Raw genomic sequence first — 17449 nt, 5'->3', positions numbered from 1 at the left:
GAACACCCTAAGATTCTATAAAATCGCTTGAAAATATGCCTATATATGTACAATATTGTTTTCGTTGTGTAAAATTGCCCTTGATTGTGAATTGGTTATGTTATGAACAAAGGAGTCAAATTATGATTGCAGTAGTCCCCCCTGTCAACTTAGTAACTATGAGAAAGTATTCTCTACTTAATTTTAGCTGTTGGTTGTCCGTTATGTCCAGCGATGTTTGGACTAAGGCCAGTTCCTTTGTTCCGGTCGTGGTAGCTATGTTTTGCAATGAGGGGAATGCTGTAGACGATAACTCAGTTCAGCAGAGAAAGGGAGGCGAAGTGCTGCTTGGTCATCTCATTATTGTCATGTTGTGCATTAGAGAGTGGTGGGTCATTTTGATTAAATAAACGTGCGGAGTTGAATTAAGGAGTATCTTGTAAGATATTAATTTTAGTGATAAATAAAAACCTACTGCAACGTCTCGAGTGGAGAGATAGTTGCCAGAATTCAAGATATTCGAGACGCTTAGTGTCAGAGTAGCCACTTGTGGGATTCTTTAAAGAGTTATATAAAATACTGTGAAAAAGGTGTCAAGAACTTGGTTTGCTACGTAGGGGGTGAGGGGAAAAGTGCAAGGCGGTAACTTTGTTCAAAGGGTAGGGGAGAAGAAGTGCTAACGTGGTTATATTCTTATTAATGAAACACCGTTTGTTTCATCGATCTAATTAAATCTACGAGGGCTGTAAGTAAAGTAGTGGCAATATTGATAGAACACAACATTTAATGAACTAACAAGTACAACTGCATTATATTCTTCGAATGTAGTCATCCGCATAGTCTATTACCCTTTGCCAAACGTCGGGAGGCTGTTGGAGATCGTTGGCAAGGCGTTATATCTTATGACAGTGACGGGGTGCCCTACTGCGTGGAGTACAGATGGCACGTCAGGAAATTCACGACCTGGGAGGGGTTCCTTCAACTTCGGAAACAAGTCGAAGTCACAAGGACTCATGCCTGGTGAGTACGGAGGGTGTTTTAAGACCCACCAATGCCACCGTTGCAATAAGATTTTGATATTGTTTGCGACATGACATGCAACGCGATAGGGCGATCTTCTCGCAATAAACGTGGACGTTTGTGCCGCATAGCCGGGCGCAGATGTCGCTCCAGAAGTCGGCAATATTAGTCACTGTTGACGGTTTGTCCCTCAGGCACAGCATTCGTAAGAATAACATCCTCGTAGTCGCATGCCACAATCAGCAAAAGCTTCATCCGAATGGGTTCGTCTCGAAATTTCTGTGGACGTAGCGTACCTGGGTGACGTCATTCATTCGATTGACGCTTTAATTCAGGCTCGTAGGCTGGTGCCTACATCTATCAATGGCGACGAAACGCTGCAGAAATGCGTCACCTTCGTTGAGGTATCTGTCCAAGTGGATGAAAGCCAGTGCACACCGGTGCCATTTCTGTACGTCGGTGAGTTGATATGGAATCCAACGGAAAGCAATTTTCTTCGTGTTAAGACATTTCATTGGTATGTGCTACACCGTTTGATGACTGAGACCAACTTCTACGGATAATTCCCGGGATAGTCCACGGTCTATTGAAACGAGACCACTGACAATGCCAATCTGATCTTGAGGAATGGACGGCCGAACGATGCGGTGCAAATCTGCAGTCTCATTTCTACCCGCACGAAACGCCTTGACCCACCGTACAACCGTCCTGTACGGTAATGAATTCTTGCCAAATCCTTCGCGTAATCATGGATGATATACTGATGTATTTTTGCAACGGGCAACCTCGATTTTAATCCACGAATGCCGATCACCTTTTGAAAATATGCTTTTGATGTAGAGCGGTGAAATTTACATTGTTCACTTCATTACCACACAGCAACAACACTCCCAACTGGATTCCCGTCAAATGCACACTACACATTGGCAACAGCACTACCTGACCCCTCACATATCCTATTTGCGCATGCCCGATCTCCTGGACTACGTTGCTGCTACTTTATTTACAGCCCTCCTAGTATGGTCCAATTTTTACACTCACGTACAGACACATAATTATATTAGAGAATGGAAGAGAACATTTCCCTATTGAATGGTTATTTACAAAATCTCTGTACTCCTCACATCAGGTTTTCCGGCTCATCGGTATTATCTGATAATAATAATACTGAAGGACAGCTCACCTTTGACTTGGCTCGCACTACTGGACATTCCTCACAGTAGTTTCACACACACACACACACACACACACACACACACACACACACACACACACACGTGTTAGAGCATATAGTCTGTTAGCGGTCACGAGGCACGATGACTGTGGTTTCGCTCGACTCCAAATGGGTCCAGGAAATCGCACAATCAAAACACACGACTCAAATATCTCACAGTGAACGTGGCCGCTCTACACAGTGGACTACTGAGCACGTATTAGCAATAACACAACACCACTAACCAACAGCGACTACACTTTAACATTACTCTTCGTCGTACTCACTCCAACAACAACTCTGATGACGGCCACACTACCGCTATCCAACTTCACAGCTGACACTGGAATTTAAGAGACGAGATTCTCTTCCTTACAGAGGTATACAACCACAATGGGTCGTTCTCATGATTTCCGGTTGAGTAGTGTACTCGTAGATGGCGATCGCATTCACTCTGGGCTTCCATCCAGTGGTAATGACTCCAGTTTCCATCGAACTCTGTGGTGGTCCTTCGGCAGAGAACTTCGTGTTCGCCCTCCTGCTACGAGCAGACCTTGCAATCTTCTGGATAAAGTCTTCAGGCAGAGCGTTGACCTGCGGAACAAGCTTTATCTCATGGAGACCATCCTCGATCTTTCTCAGCCCTTCTTCCACCTTTTCTGAGCTTCCATCTTCGTCCCCGTCATCTTCTCGCTTTCTTCCATCTTCTGGTCGTCTTCCACCCTCCTCTGGCTGATTTCCGCTTCCTTCTGGCCCTCATCCGTCTTCTTCTGGTGGTCTTTCATCTTCGTCTAGTCGACTTCCTACTTCTTCTGGCCATCACCCATCTTCTTCTCGCCTGCTTCTGTCTTCTACTGGCCGTTTTCCACCTTCCTCTGCCTTCCTACTATCCTCGTCTAGTAGCCTTCTCTCATCTTGTTTGTCATCTCCTTGTGGTTTTCTTTCATCTTGTTCATCAACTCCAAGAGTGAATTAAATTGAGCCTCCATTTCTGTGTGGCTTCTGGTCTCAATTGGGAACATGCATCATTTTCAAAAATATTTTTTTTGAAAAGTACACCAATGAAATAGTACGTAAACGTATTACATTGTGGTATGTTGCCTTGTTTTATACGATTAAAAAAATATTTAATAGTGCCTTTCCGCAAGGCGAGTGAAACGGCCTCTGACGTAAGCGGCGCGCTGTGACGTCACGATCCAGTACCGCATGGAGCTCTACCAGCCGTTGTGCATCAGCCGTTGCTAAAAGCCGATTGTTTATTACTCATGATCGCGAATAACTTCGAAATGACAGAAGAAAGGTTCAAAACAGCACAGTCAGACAATCTACCATGTGTAGATGTCATCATTCTTGAAAAATGTGACTTTTGTGGCCGCAGAAATTAGCGGATAACAAGCAAGTTTGTAAGTGGCGTCTTTTATATACGTGCAATATACTGTAACCCATAGTATTAGGATAACAACGAACCTAGATAGATATCACATCACTTTCAACATTTCCTTCTAGACTGATTCCCCTATTAAAGAATAACATTACATTTTCGGGCTTTCAGCATTAGTAAAGTAAGAAATCGGATTTCAGCACTAACATAAACATATAGGTAGCATTATAGTACTAGTCCGCTTCTGTGATGTAGTGGTTAATGTGTGCCACTCCCGGAGGCCCGGTTTCGATTCCCGACTCTGCCATGAAAGTTGAAAACAAATAGTACGAGGGTTGGAACGGGGTCTACTCAGCCTCGGGAGGTCAACTTAGTAGAAGGGTTTCGAATCGCACCTCAGCCATCCTCGAAGTGGTTTTTCGTATTTTCCTACTTCTCCTCCAGGCACCTAAGGCCACGGCCGTTTCCTTCCCTCTTCCTTGTCTATCCCTTCCGATCCTCCCATCCTCCAACAAGGCCCCTGTTGAGCATAACAGGTGAGGCCGCCTGGGCGAGGTAATGGCCCTCCTCACCAGTTTCATCACCATACTCAAAGTCTCACGTTCCAGGACACTGCCCTTGAAGTGGTAGGGGTGAAATCCCTCGCTGAGTCCGAGAGAAAACCAACCCTGAAGGATAAACTGATTAAGAAAGAAAGAAAGAAGGAAAGAAAGAAAGAAAGATCATAGTACTGTAGGTCTATAACCTATCATTTCTGAAAAAATATATATTTATGGTTGGGGCAACTGGTCTACCCACTTCCGGGGCCCATGAAAGAGAATTAAATATCTTTGTGGAGGGAAAAAGTTAAACATGATAAAGATAAATATGACTTCATCTAGTTTTCACAAGTTGGGCTGAGTGGTTCAGACGGTTGAGGTGCTGGCCTTCTGACCCCAACTTGGCAGGTTCGATCCTGGTTGAGTCCGGTGGTAGTTGAAGGTGCTCAAATACGTCAGCCTCGTATCGGTAGATTTACTGGCACGTAAAAGAACTCCTTCAGGACTAAATTCCTGCACATCGGCGTCTCCGAAAATCGTAGAAGTAGTTAGCGGGGCGTGAAGCCAATAACATTAATTACATTTGGCTTTTAACAAGCTGAGCATATCAGGAAAGAAAAGTGTCCTGGTGACATTTTAGTCGCTCAATACAGGAATGTCTTTGGGTGCTGTGACTTTTACTTTTTTTGTTTTTTTGTTTTTGCTGTTTGCTTTACGTCACACCGTCACATATAGGTCTTATGGCGACGATGGGACAGGAAAGGCCTAGGAATGGGAACAAAGCGGCCGTGGCCTTAGGTACAGCCTCAGCATTTGCCTGGTGTGAAAATGGGAAACCACGGAAAACCATCTTCAGGGCTGCCAGCAGTGGGGTTCAAAACCTTCTATCTCCCTGATGCGAGCTCACAGCTGCGCGCTCCTAACCGCACGGCCAACTCGCGCGGTATTTTTACCCTTCGGTTTATTGACTTGGCTTGTATAACCTAAAACTTAGGCTAAGTTGGATAATATTTTAAACACCTACATCACTATTTTCACCTGTGTGCAATTATGGTATTTATTTCATTAATATTATGATAATTATTATTATAATTGAGCATTGTTAACTTATAAGACCCCAACAAACAAGCATTGGTTTTGTGTAGAGTTATACATTTGTTAAATTCACGTTGTTTCCTTTCATGATGTACACGCCTATTCTTTGTTACATTATAGAGTATTTAGATATAGCCTAAATTTCTTTACCAATTAAGCTCATTAATAAAGACATACATAACTGTCCCATGCCAAGATATATTGGTAGAATTAGAGCTGTCAAAATGGTTCATAACCCCTTTGATTTATTATCTTGACATGGATCACCCAAAACATAGGTTAGGTTTGGAGAATACTTTAATAATCAGCATTATTTAATGCACTGTTTATTACTTTCATATTCCAAGATGTAATTGAAGCATTTAAATAAAGCATCATACATTAAAATTTAAAGTTTTACCACTAGAACAGCGGACATGGAAAAGTGATTTGAAAATTCAAACAAATTCATCTTACGTTAAAATCTTCAAAAAAATAAACTGTAGACTTTCCCGATATATCACCAGCATTTCTCCGGCTCGCCAAAATCCATTTCTCCCTAGTTTTAGCGTCTTTGGAACATGTATAAACAATTTGTTTGGCATGGTATGCGATGTGCTATTGCACATCGGAACTCTACACCATTTATAAGTTTTCTGCCTCACTGTCTGCGCAGGATTCATTTTAAGTCTAAAATATACCACTCAGATTATTATCCGATGTATAGACCTCGAATTTAATCATACTAGACACTAACGTAAAGTAGAAATACGCGAAGTGTATCCTGCTTCTCACAGCGCACTATGTGTTATTTCGTCTGCTAATTCAGTCAACCTGTACGATGACGTCAGACCAATGAGATCGCGTACTTGCGTGACGTGACATTTTCGTAGATTTTTATCATGTTTGGAGTTATTATTTGTACATTCTGATCACATTTTTGAATTCTGCATGAAATTTTGAATCAGATTAGCATATTTTTAATTAAAACCCCGGATCATGCATGTTCCCTATTGGAATGCAGTAAATTACCACAAGAGGAGACCTAAAGATTTATATAAGTGTGTACTCGCTATACACATAAGTTCTGGAATGTGCAGTATCTGTTCCACTGATACACACTGATTATAATGATGTGCCACATATGGGCTCTATTCTGATTTCTGAAAACACTTTTATGAGGAATAAATCTTCTACTGTTTCATCGATCTGTTTTAATGCAGGATGACACATTTAGTACACACACAGGATCATGTTCGAGAATGGATAAAAACAGTTCTCTAATTAGTGACTATATACACAGTCTCTGTTCTCCTCACAGCAGACAGTCAGGCTCGCTGGCATTACCTGAGGTAACGATAATCCTGATTATTAATCACCTTTCACTTGGCTCGCTCTAGCAGTCACTCCTCACAGCGGCTTTACACACGAGTTTGAACACATAGTCCGTTAGCATTCACGACGCACGACGACTGTTCCTTCGCTCGACTCCAGATTCCGGCGATCCTACACAGTAGACTACTCAGCACGTATTGCTCCGCAGAAAAGTAACACACTTTTTTGCTATTGGCTTTACAACGCACCGACACAGACATGTCTTATGGCGACGATGGGACAGGAAAGGGCTAGGACTGGGAGGGAAGCGGCCGTAGCCTTAATTAAGGTACAGCCCAAGCATTTGCCTGGTGTGAAAATGGGAAACCACGGAAAACCATTTTCAGGGCTGCAGACAGTGGGGCTCGAACCCACTATCTCCCGAATACTGGATACTGCCCGCATTTAAACGACTGCAGCTATCGAGCTCGGTGAACAATAACACAGCACCACTAACAAACAGCGACCACATTTCAACATTACTCTTCGTCGTACTTACTCCAACGCCAACTTTGACGACGGCTATCCAACTTCACAACTGACTCTGACAATGATCTGGTGGAACATCCAACATACATTCGACACTTCAACACAAAAACTCCGACGACAACCATCACCTCTGCTGTCCAACTCCACTACACTGCCTCACTGCTTGCGGTGGGCAAGGTTTATGTCCTAGTGATAAAGTACTAGAAAAGTCGGGGTACGGTCAGAGAAGGAATATTCACGTTTCACCTTCGAGACGGCGCATGTCGAAACCAGACGAAGAGAACAATAGAGGGAAGAGGCTGTCACTACCCCCACCTGCTGGGAGCTCCCAGCTCACTCACTGGTTCGTTCCAGGAAATACCGAAAGGGGTTGCAAATAGAGGGCTGGCACGCAACAATGCTATATTTTTGTGACCTGTGTCAGAGCGTGGAAATGATTTTGGGTACGATAGAAACTGCAGAAACAAATTAAAGATTATTTTGTGTGGCATTATTTTTGGTGATTATAACCTACTAAAACGTGTGAAGTGGCGAGAGCGCTGCCCAAATTCAGAGAATTTAGTACAGCTCAGAATATCTTCACCCACATTCCAGACTTTTAGCGTTAGATTAGCCTCTTTTTCGATTCATTAAGCTCTAATGAAAAAAGTGTGATACGTTGTTCCAAAATTTAATTAAATAGCGCGAAGAGGGAGAGAGGGATTTTCAAATGTGTTTGATCGTTGAGGTTGGCTTAATTGGTTATTTTTGCGAAGCGAATATCTATATCTGCTTTAATGTTTAAAGCTTTTATTTTATTTTCGACGTGCAAAATTTTTATAACTGTGTTGATGTTTGTGAAATGGGTGAGCTGTTGTAAACGTGTACTTGGAAGGCTGAGTGCCGGTTGTTGTTTTTGTGTTCTTTGGGTCTTACGTCTTGTTTGGCCTATGTATGTAGCGTTGCAGTTTAGTGATTGACATTTGGGGAAAAGGTTCTTTTTCTTTAGATAGCAGTTGTTCTTAAGGCTATTTTTAATCTAGTTTCTTCGAGTTATCAGTTGTTATGTAACTGTTTCTCTGCACGTAGTTGAGGGCAATGGACTTTTCTCTTTCATGTGTGGGTTTTCACGTGTTTAAACTTTGTTTATTTAATAATCGATCTTGTTTCCGGAGGAGGTTGGTTGTTTTCGCAATTTGCTTAATTGTTTGTATTTAATTATTAAAATATGTTGTGCTCATTGGTATAGAAAGTTAATAGTGTATCATTGTATTTAGTCCTGATAATTTGTGTGGGTTCGGGTGGTTGGATTCGTTGTCTATTTTGTGTGATGCTTGGGTGGTGTTTTGAGTATTTTGTATGATAGGTTGTCATTATTCATTATTATTAAGTCTAAAAATGTTCTTCTTAGTTTCTGGCTCCATTGCGAATTAAGCTGAATTGTGTAAGGAATTCGGTGTTTTAATGAATGTTGTGTGTTTGTGACGCAGTTATCATATAAGCATATTACGACATCCACGTATCCACTCTATTATAAGATTCATTTATAATGCTTGTTGGGTAAAAAAAATGTAAGAAAGAAAGAACGGTACAGTTTTCGCGAAACTTGAAATTGCATCATAGCTCTAAATCCATAAAAATATACCGGTACGATTGATCTGTTGTACGTATTTATACATAACATAAAATATAAATGTAACGTAAGCTTCAAAGCCGATTAGTCATCGTTGAGGAATACCTTTCTGGGGGTCGAGGATATAGTGGAGGAAAGATTTCAGCCTAATGTTTCTCCTCTCCGTTAAAATATTGTTGCTTATAACTCTGTCAATATTTCTGTCGCAAGTTTCTCATTCTCCTGATAGAACTTAAGTTTCTGCCATAGCCTACTGGTGAAAGTGACATAATTTGAACAAGTGTATCTTACGAAATAGGTACTGCTGAAATTTATATAAGTATAGATACATTGAGCCGGCCTCGTAGTGTAGGGGTAGCGTGCCTACCTCTTACCCGGAGGCCCCGGGTTCGATTCCCGGCCAGGTCAGGGATTTTTACCTGAACCTGAGGGCTGGTTCGAGGTCCTCTCAGCCTACGTGATTAGAATTGAGGAGCTAACTGACAGTGAGATAGCGACCCCGGTCTAGAAAGCCAAGAATAACGGCCGAGAGGATTATTCGTGCTGACCACACGACACCTCGTAATCTGTAGGCGTTCGGGCTGAGCAGCGGTCGCTTGGTAGTCCTAGGCCCTTCAAGGGCTGTAGTGCCATGGGGTTTGTTTGTTTGTTTGGTTTATAGATACATTGAATCATTCTTGCTTTCACTGAGTGTTTTTATCCATTTTATGTAGAGGATTAAAATAACTTGGACTTCATATCTGGAACAACACGTGACTAAGTTCTAAACTGATTTGAACGGACGTCAAATGAAAAAAAAAGTAAAGGCACCTGTAAGATATACATAAATCAAAATCAAAAGGATGATTGCTTAAATAAATTTTGGAAATATGCCATACTCTACAATTTGACGTTAAGTATCAATGGGTGTTATATGATTCCGTTGTAGCTCAATTACATTCAGATTCCGGAAAGTAATTCTAATAGGTTACTCGTTAAATTATTATTTACCACTCTTGTACTTAGAATACGATTACTGTTAAATAGTCTAAATTTAAAACCGTTTGCATTGTCAAAATATCTCTTAAACTATTGAGAGCAACATGCTCTGAATGGTTAAGCATTATTAATAATAAGCGTATCCTGTAGGACCTCTTCCGCTTAATTTTGACGTCTGGCTGAACCCTGCTGGTATGTCCCGGTTTAATGGTAAAGTTGTTTGCCCAGTTGTGTGTCACATGTTGTCTCTTGCTCTTCAGATACTGACCGTGTGAAAAGCCCAAGGTATTATTTTAACTGGCCGATGACCTTAGATGTTAGGCCCTTTTAAACAACAAGCATCAATATTATTTTAACTCTGAATCGTCAACATTAAAATGTATGTACTCTAAACAAACCTAAACGGAAGATTTTAAATACGTGTCTTGCTAATAATAATAATAATAATAATAATAATAATAATAATAATAATAATAATAATAATAATAATAATAATAATAATAATAATAATAATAATCCAATGCTCTTTGCTGCCATGAGCAGCCATTTTAATTTGACACTATTTAGGCTACAGAGCGTCAATTTGGACTAAGCCGGATCTCTGTTGGGCGGTCTAAGGCGGAGTTTCTTTACTTAATTTTGTCAGGTACACACTAAATATATTACCAGAGATCTTTTATATGCTAACTACGTACGACATGGAGTATCTGCCCTTCACGAATCCGACTACCCCTGCCGAGTTTGAAACCACGGTTCTGGGATCCGGAGGCCGACACTGTAATCACTGATCCACAGAGCAATCTTGTTATTACGTTACTCATTATATGAAACTAATTGATGCCTTCAGATATCAGTCTATCAGGAAGATCTGAAATACGACATTTTTCTTAACATCTAAGCTGAGCATACATTTTGAACATATTTTAATCTCGCACAGAGTGTGCTGTTGTTTCCTTTCAGACTGATTCAGTTAAGTTATACCCTCTTTCTTTATCTTAAAATAAATATAAATTATAGATTTATATTGCGGATTTCAAATGCTTATACTCCTGAAAATAAATCATAATATATTTAAGAAAATTTTAATTTTCTACCTCAATGTGAATCTTCAGCCATGTCCATTTGGACTCTCAATTGTTATACTGTAGTTAAAATCCTGGTATCAGGTGACCACCGTCGTATGACATAAGTACCCCGCCCACTGTAAACGCGATTTGTCCTTTAAACAGACAAAATTGAAACAGTAGTTTTATGCAAAAATAATCGTCCCTTGACCTATTCTTTCTTAATTTTTCAATGAAAAGTTGGTTATATTTCTACCACTGTTCTTTTCTGGACATACATTTATAATCACACATCTACTCAGTATCCTCAATATGTTCCCTAAATTTTTAGTACGAATTTTGAAACAGTCCATTTACCCAATTTTGACAGGCAGTGGAATCAGTGACTCTTGTACTTACTTGGTATTCATGATTTCCTGTTGGATTCACATCGCGTGCCGCTACATATGTACAGTTGCCATTAAAAGTGTAGTTGGAGCGGTCAAAAGTCATATACTGCGGGTCGCCAAATCCATCGCAGACACCTGTATGCAAGCAACGTAATTATTACATGTATAGTAATTGATAGTTTAATTGCTAGTATATATTCTTTAAAGATTTCTTTTGGGATGTGATTAATAAACTCTAGTATCTAGTGCGTAATATTCCAAGACATGGATTGTTTCTCTTTCCAGAAATAGCTGTGTGTTCTATCTGAGATGCAGTTTGTTGTCTATTTACCCAATCACTGAAAATGAAGGAAACTGAATATTGCCATAAAATGAGTTAAAATGTTGTTGTTACCCGTATAGTAATTGAATAGAGCACTAATTATGTTCACAAACCAGAAATACAAATATTTTGGGATGGTTTACATATATGGGGTTGAGTTAAGGTTTTCATATGCTATGCGCTTAGTATTTGAGTAAGCACACCTGTGAAGATGTATTGGGTTGTCAACCAAAAACTGAGCGTCCTCTCAGGTAGAAGAGATACGAACTTTATTCTTTAATAGATAAATCATTTTAATCAAAATATCCTCCATTTGTTTCCGAATTTTATTCCTTCTCTATTAATTTAGAAATTCCATCTGCATGGAATTTGGAGTGAATTGGAGGAGACGTCATTCCAGCAGTAATTGTCAGAATTAAAACAAGTTATTTCCCCTTTCAAGCAATTCTATAGAGGCCGACATAAGTTGAGGTCGGGTGATGCGATGACAGGAAACTAGAGTGGAAGAGGTAAGATATCCTAGTAGTCGCGTGTGACTTTCTGTTGGTGAGCAAAATCACATAGGTCATGCGTTGTCTTGGTTCAAAGAAACGGCCTCCCATCTCACCAGATCTGGACTCCTGTGATAAATGTTTAGGTTGAAATACCTTCAATGGGCTGCATATGTTTTCGAATTATTCTTTTGATTGTGTGGGAGTATCTCAAAGTGAATAAATTTCGGCATTCCTGCCGAGATGAATATCATATATATTATTTATTCATCTATAGTACTCTCATCATGCACAAAACAAATAATTTTGATGCGTGGTCTTTTGTTTTCTAGTACACTAGTTTTCTGGTTTCGAATTCACTTGTTCTAGCCTCTTCTGATGAATATCTTGTTCAATGCCTCCAATTCTCTGCAAAACACATTCTAATCATGGATTTGTTCTTGTAGGAATAGCTCACAATGAAGAATGCGTTTAAAAATATTCCAGGGTCAGATCAGAGCATTCTTCATGTAAATATTCCACGTATCTCTTCGTAAACGACTTCCACATTTATATATTAGAATAAAATCACACCCTGAAAGTGCAGAATATGCTTAATTATATTTAAAATTCAGTATTAGATTGTAACAAAGATCATGTGTTCTCTAACAGTATAATTCAATCAATCAATCAATCAATCAATCAATCAATCAATCAATCAATCAATCAATCAATCAATCAATCAATCAATCAATCAATCAATCAATCAATCAATCAATCAATCAATCAATCAATCAATCAATCAATCAATCAATCAATCAATCAATCAATCAATCAATCAATCAATCAATCAGTCAAGACTGATATGCATTTAGGGCTGTCAGCCACGTGGCAGAGTCCTTATCAGTTTTTAACCCAGACTTGTCTTAAAAGATTTCTATGAAATTGGATATTTATCGAACCTTCTCATCGGTGAACTTTTCCAATCCCTAATTCCTCTTGTTGAGAACAAATATTTACCCCAATTTCCCTTCTTCAACTGAAGACCTCCCCGGTAAGAGGATGTAGCCAACACATTTTTGAAAAGTGATGTTTCAGTGGAAATAGCGTGCATCATCACACCTTCATACTGTGGTGTCATCTTACGTCTTACATATGAATAGGGTGACCAACTGTTGAATGAAGTAATGAGGGACAAGACAGTCAAATAGGGGGGTACATTACACAATTGTGGGGGAAGTTTTGCTGTAATTTTAAAACGACAAATATTTTCAAAAGCAATGTGTGCAAGTTTCCCTCTTTTGACCAAGAGTAATCTTACTAAAGTGATAACATAGAAAAATACATATCACTCATCTTCATGGTACAATTTATTTTCCAGTCTATGGTATGAAGACCATTCACCCATGAAAAATACAGAACGTTTTCTTGCAAAGTTTACAAAACGCCTTGTGGACGCTACATCTATCATGAGATAAGTGTGGCGTGCTGGTTTCACACTTTGCATTGTATGTACATGAGTGTTTATTTTTCCTTTTGCCTTCTCGTGCTTAAATGATGGCTTTCTTTTTTATGATTAAGTAGAAGTACAGTCATCACTATTCGCCACCGAATCCATTTCAAAAAGAACAAAAACTTAAAGAAAATATCCAGTAAATACAACGCCTCTGTGTTGATGCGCTTCGTGCTACAGAATGGGCACACACGCCATGGACAAGCGGTAGCTAGAAAGTCGGAAGGTACATCCGGATTGCTTCTCCAAAGATGTTATAACCTGCTTCTTTGCACATTCAAAGATCATACTGTGGGCAAAGGTTACTCTATGTTTAGTTGAAGCTAGATGGCAGGACAGTTGTGAATTGTGAAAATTCGTACCGATGTCAACAATACGAAAATTCGTTCAGATAGAAAACAAACCAATTGCAGGACATTTACAAAATAACTTAAAATGCGGGACAGTTGTTCAACCTACATTTGAACTTCTAGCTGGTTTACAGCCGGCAGAACTTTGTCCTCCGTGGTTTAAGGATGGAAAATTAGTCAAGTGTTGGCTCATCACCAGGTGTAATAGATCATTTAAATAAAAGCATAGATGAAATCACATCTACATTTTAAAACATTTTCTTGACATTTTTTGTTATTGTTTACACTGATATTATTCGCTATCATTTGTGTTGCAATTGCATGTACAGGATTTATTTTTGTTATATTCTACACAAATGTAAGACATAATTGCAGATTATTTTCCATTGCATCACTTCCAATTCACAAATTATTTTTAAATCCTTAAGTTATAACAATAAAATATTGTTTTTAATTGGTGAACTAATTGCATATGCAATTGGTTGAAGTATTGTATACCATGAATTAAACCCCCAAAATAATTTTCCTCTCTCCTGAAATTTACTGATTTGTTGGTTACCTCCTTATTCCGGAGAGGTCTTCAATTCCAACTTTATCTTCATATCATGATCTTTTCCACTTTTAAAACTTTAGTTAAGCTTATTCATTAACTAATTTCATTTTACACCACCTCTCCACTGACAACTCGGAACATACGGCTTAGTCGAGCAGCTCGTCTCCTTGCATCCAAGTCTTCCCAGCCCAACGTTTTTCTTAAAACTATTCTTTTGTCGGAAATCATCCAGAACAAATCGTCTTGCTTCCCTCTGGATCTTTTCGAGTTATCGTTTTAAGTAATCCCATATAGTAGAACCGTACTCTAATTGGGGTCTTAGCAGAGACTTATACGCCCCTCCTTTACATACTTACTACAACCTATAAATACCCTCACAACCATGTGATGAGATCTGCAATCTTTATTCACAACTTCGCTGATGAGAAGATCTTTCCTCATATCAACACCCAAGTACGTATAGTGATCCCCGTCAGGTACTTTCATCCCATCAACACATTAATTAAAATAAACAGAATTGGTGAAACTTACAACCTGACTTTTCACCCCGTATACCATCATATTATTGTCCGTTGTCCATCTCACAGATATGAACAGGTATTTTTTTGCAGTCACTCACAATCCTGCAACTCATTTATTACTCTATACGGTATAACATCATCCACAGACAACCTTTTCTGTGGTTCTACTTCTTTACTCGTACCATAATTACACAGGATAGTCAGAAACAACGTGAAGCGAGTATATGAGTGTTAGAGTGTTGGCTATGATGATGATTAATTTGAAAGAAATAATTCAATATCTCGCACCGCTGTCATTTTATCAGCTGCTGAAGTTAGCCAATCAGATCGCTTCGCGGGCCAATTCAAATGGGCTTTGCGCGGCATGGCTTGACAGCCATGGTGAGAAATCAGCATCAAACACAAACTTACAGTTGCTTTAAGCCGGTGTCAGCTTTGGCGCAGTGCTGTCAGCTGGCAGGTGTCTACTCAAACCCCTCTCCAAGCGACTGGTGCTCTCATGGCATTTTTACGTCATGTACAGATTTAGCAACACCGCCGCACAAAGCCCACTTGGTTTCGCCCGCGAAGTGATCTGATTGGCTAACTTCAGCAGTTAATAAAATGACAACGGTGCGAGATATCCAGTCATTTCTTTCAAATTATTTATCAGCATGGCCAAGCTCGTAACACTGATATTCCCGGTTCACGTTAATTCCGACCATTCTGTATACATGTACAGGATGTTTGGGAGATAAGTACAATTTTTTCTGCTTTTTATTGGTAGGGCCTACATGCGCATGACATCAAGACAATGCCCTACTTCGAAAAATAAAAATGAAGTTGAAAATTTGATGTTTGTACCTCAGGTAGTATACATATAATGATAAACGAATTAGGGCTTGGCTGACATTCATTACAATATTATCCACTGCGAAAACGTTCGATTCTTATACGCAGAAAGCTTCCGTACAAGTTGCATACATAATTGGTTCTAGAACAGAGATTGATGCCCCGTGACTTAAAATAAAGTATAATTACAACATTTACCTTGAGTGAGTGTACAAAACTACGAAGAACCTACTCTAATAATAGTCTCTAACAGTCAAGAATTGAACACCTTATTGGCAGATAATGTTTGTTGACATCACTTATTTCTGTGTCTGTTACTATGTAAAGGCACATGACTGGATGTGGAATAGGGATTGGTGCCCCGACACTTAAAATAAAGTATAATTCCAACATTTACCTTGAGTGAGAGTAGAAGAAATGCGAGTTACCTACTGTAATAATAGTCTGTCACAGTAAAGGATTGAATCTTGTATTTTCGAATAATAGAATTCTCCACGCCTGCCTTGATGTCATCTGCTTGGCCAGAAAAGTAGGTGCACAGATAGCTTAATTATTGGTTCCTGAAAAATCAATTTATAGCACGACGAATATTGAAGTGAATATTTACGAAATATTTACATATCGGAGTAAATGTGGGCCTAAATCTTGTTGGGCAGAAGCATGCAAACTATAAATTTACTCGACTAGTTTTATTTCGATTACCTTTAATATATAAATGGTGACAACAAGGCATATTATGAGATATTATTATGTCGGAAACATAAACGCTAAAATGCTACTAGGGTTAAATATTATTGTATCACCCCAAGAGTACTGCATACTTAAAATGTCAATTGCTATGTATCTGAATAGGGTGTATATCAACATTTCATTTCAGGTTGGTGAAATTCTTTCTAGAAAACATCGATTGCAGCTAATTTTGAATCATGTATGAACGGAGTTCAAATGTATGGAGAGTGATAATTTTTTGCTTGGTGCTCTAATACTCATTTTGACACTTGTTTAATACGCGAGATATCCTCAGTAATTCAACTATATGGTAACTTAATGAAATCTTATTACAATGAAGTACGTAGTACTTACAGTCGCGGCACTCATTGGGTTTAACACATTTGTCACCCTTCCGAACGAGCCCATCAGAACAGAAACATCCTTCGAAACAGGCTTCAGTCTTAGCTTGACATTGTTCACTGTGTCTTAGTCCATCACAGGTAGGCTCACACTCGTGCTGATAGCAGTCGTAATGAACAAGAGGCGGCTCGCAGACCCCGGCTGTAAAGAAGAAATTGACAAGCTGTTAGAATATGGAATCTATTACTATTATATATACTCCAGTGCTAGAGTAAAGTTGCGTTACTTGATAATTGCTTAATTACTTAATTATTGAAGGCTCATTTCACTCATTTTTATTATTTTAAAATTGGAAACCCTTTGCACATGTTGTTCGTATTTGCACTTAGATAAAACTCACATAACTGCATTGTATTAATTAAGGCCTAATATAGACGGGGAAATTACATTTTTGAACCCTTGCAGAACCCACAGAACTCTGCCATCATCAGTATTTTCCATAAGGAAATGGAAGTGAATATTGACTGTAGACATTATTGAATTTTCAGGTTGTGCATCATATCTCAAAATTAAAACTGTTCAACAAATTGTGTTGCAAACTGTGCAGGATATAAATCATGTCTGAGCAGATAAAATCCACTAGAAGATTCAACACATTCAAATTCTCTCGAAATGAGCTGGATGTTGGTCTAATGAATGGCCAGAT

At 39.2% G+C, this 17449-nt stretch overlaps 1 protein-coding gene across 1 annotated transcript in view; it reads right to left on the bottom strand.

The window, feature by feature from the left end:
• The window catches only part of Hml (Hemolectin), a 586263-nt gene that overhangs the window by 255829 nt on the left and 312985 nt on the right, over positions 1-17449 (bottom strand). The window contains exons 58-59 of the mRNA XM_068226073.1: positions 16756-16944; positions 11123-11247 (exon numbers count right to left, since the gene is read on the bottom strand). Coding sequence (XP_068082174.1) covers positions 11123-11247; positions 16756-16944 — 314 coding nt within the window. The remainder of the gene's footprint in view (positions 1-11122; positions 11248-16755; positions 16945-17449) is intronic.

The sequence above is a fragment of the Anabrus simplex genome, chromosome 2 (assembly GCF_040414725.1).
Source record: "Anabrus simplex isolate iqAnaSimp1 chromosome 2, ASM4041472v1, whole genome shotgun sequence".
In the NCBI taxonomy this organism is placed as follows: Eukaryota; Metazoa; Arthropoda; class Insecta; order Orthoptera; family Tettigoniidae; genus Anabrus; species Anabrus simplex.
Note: the sequence above shows the minus strand (reverse complement) of the source record. Positions and strands in the feature narration are given on the sequence as shown.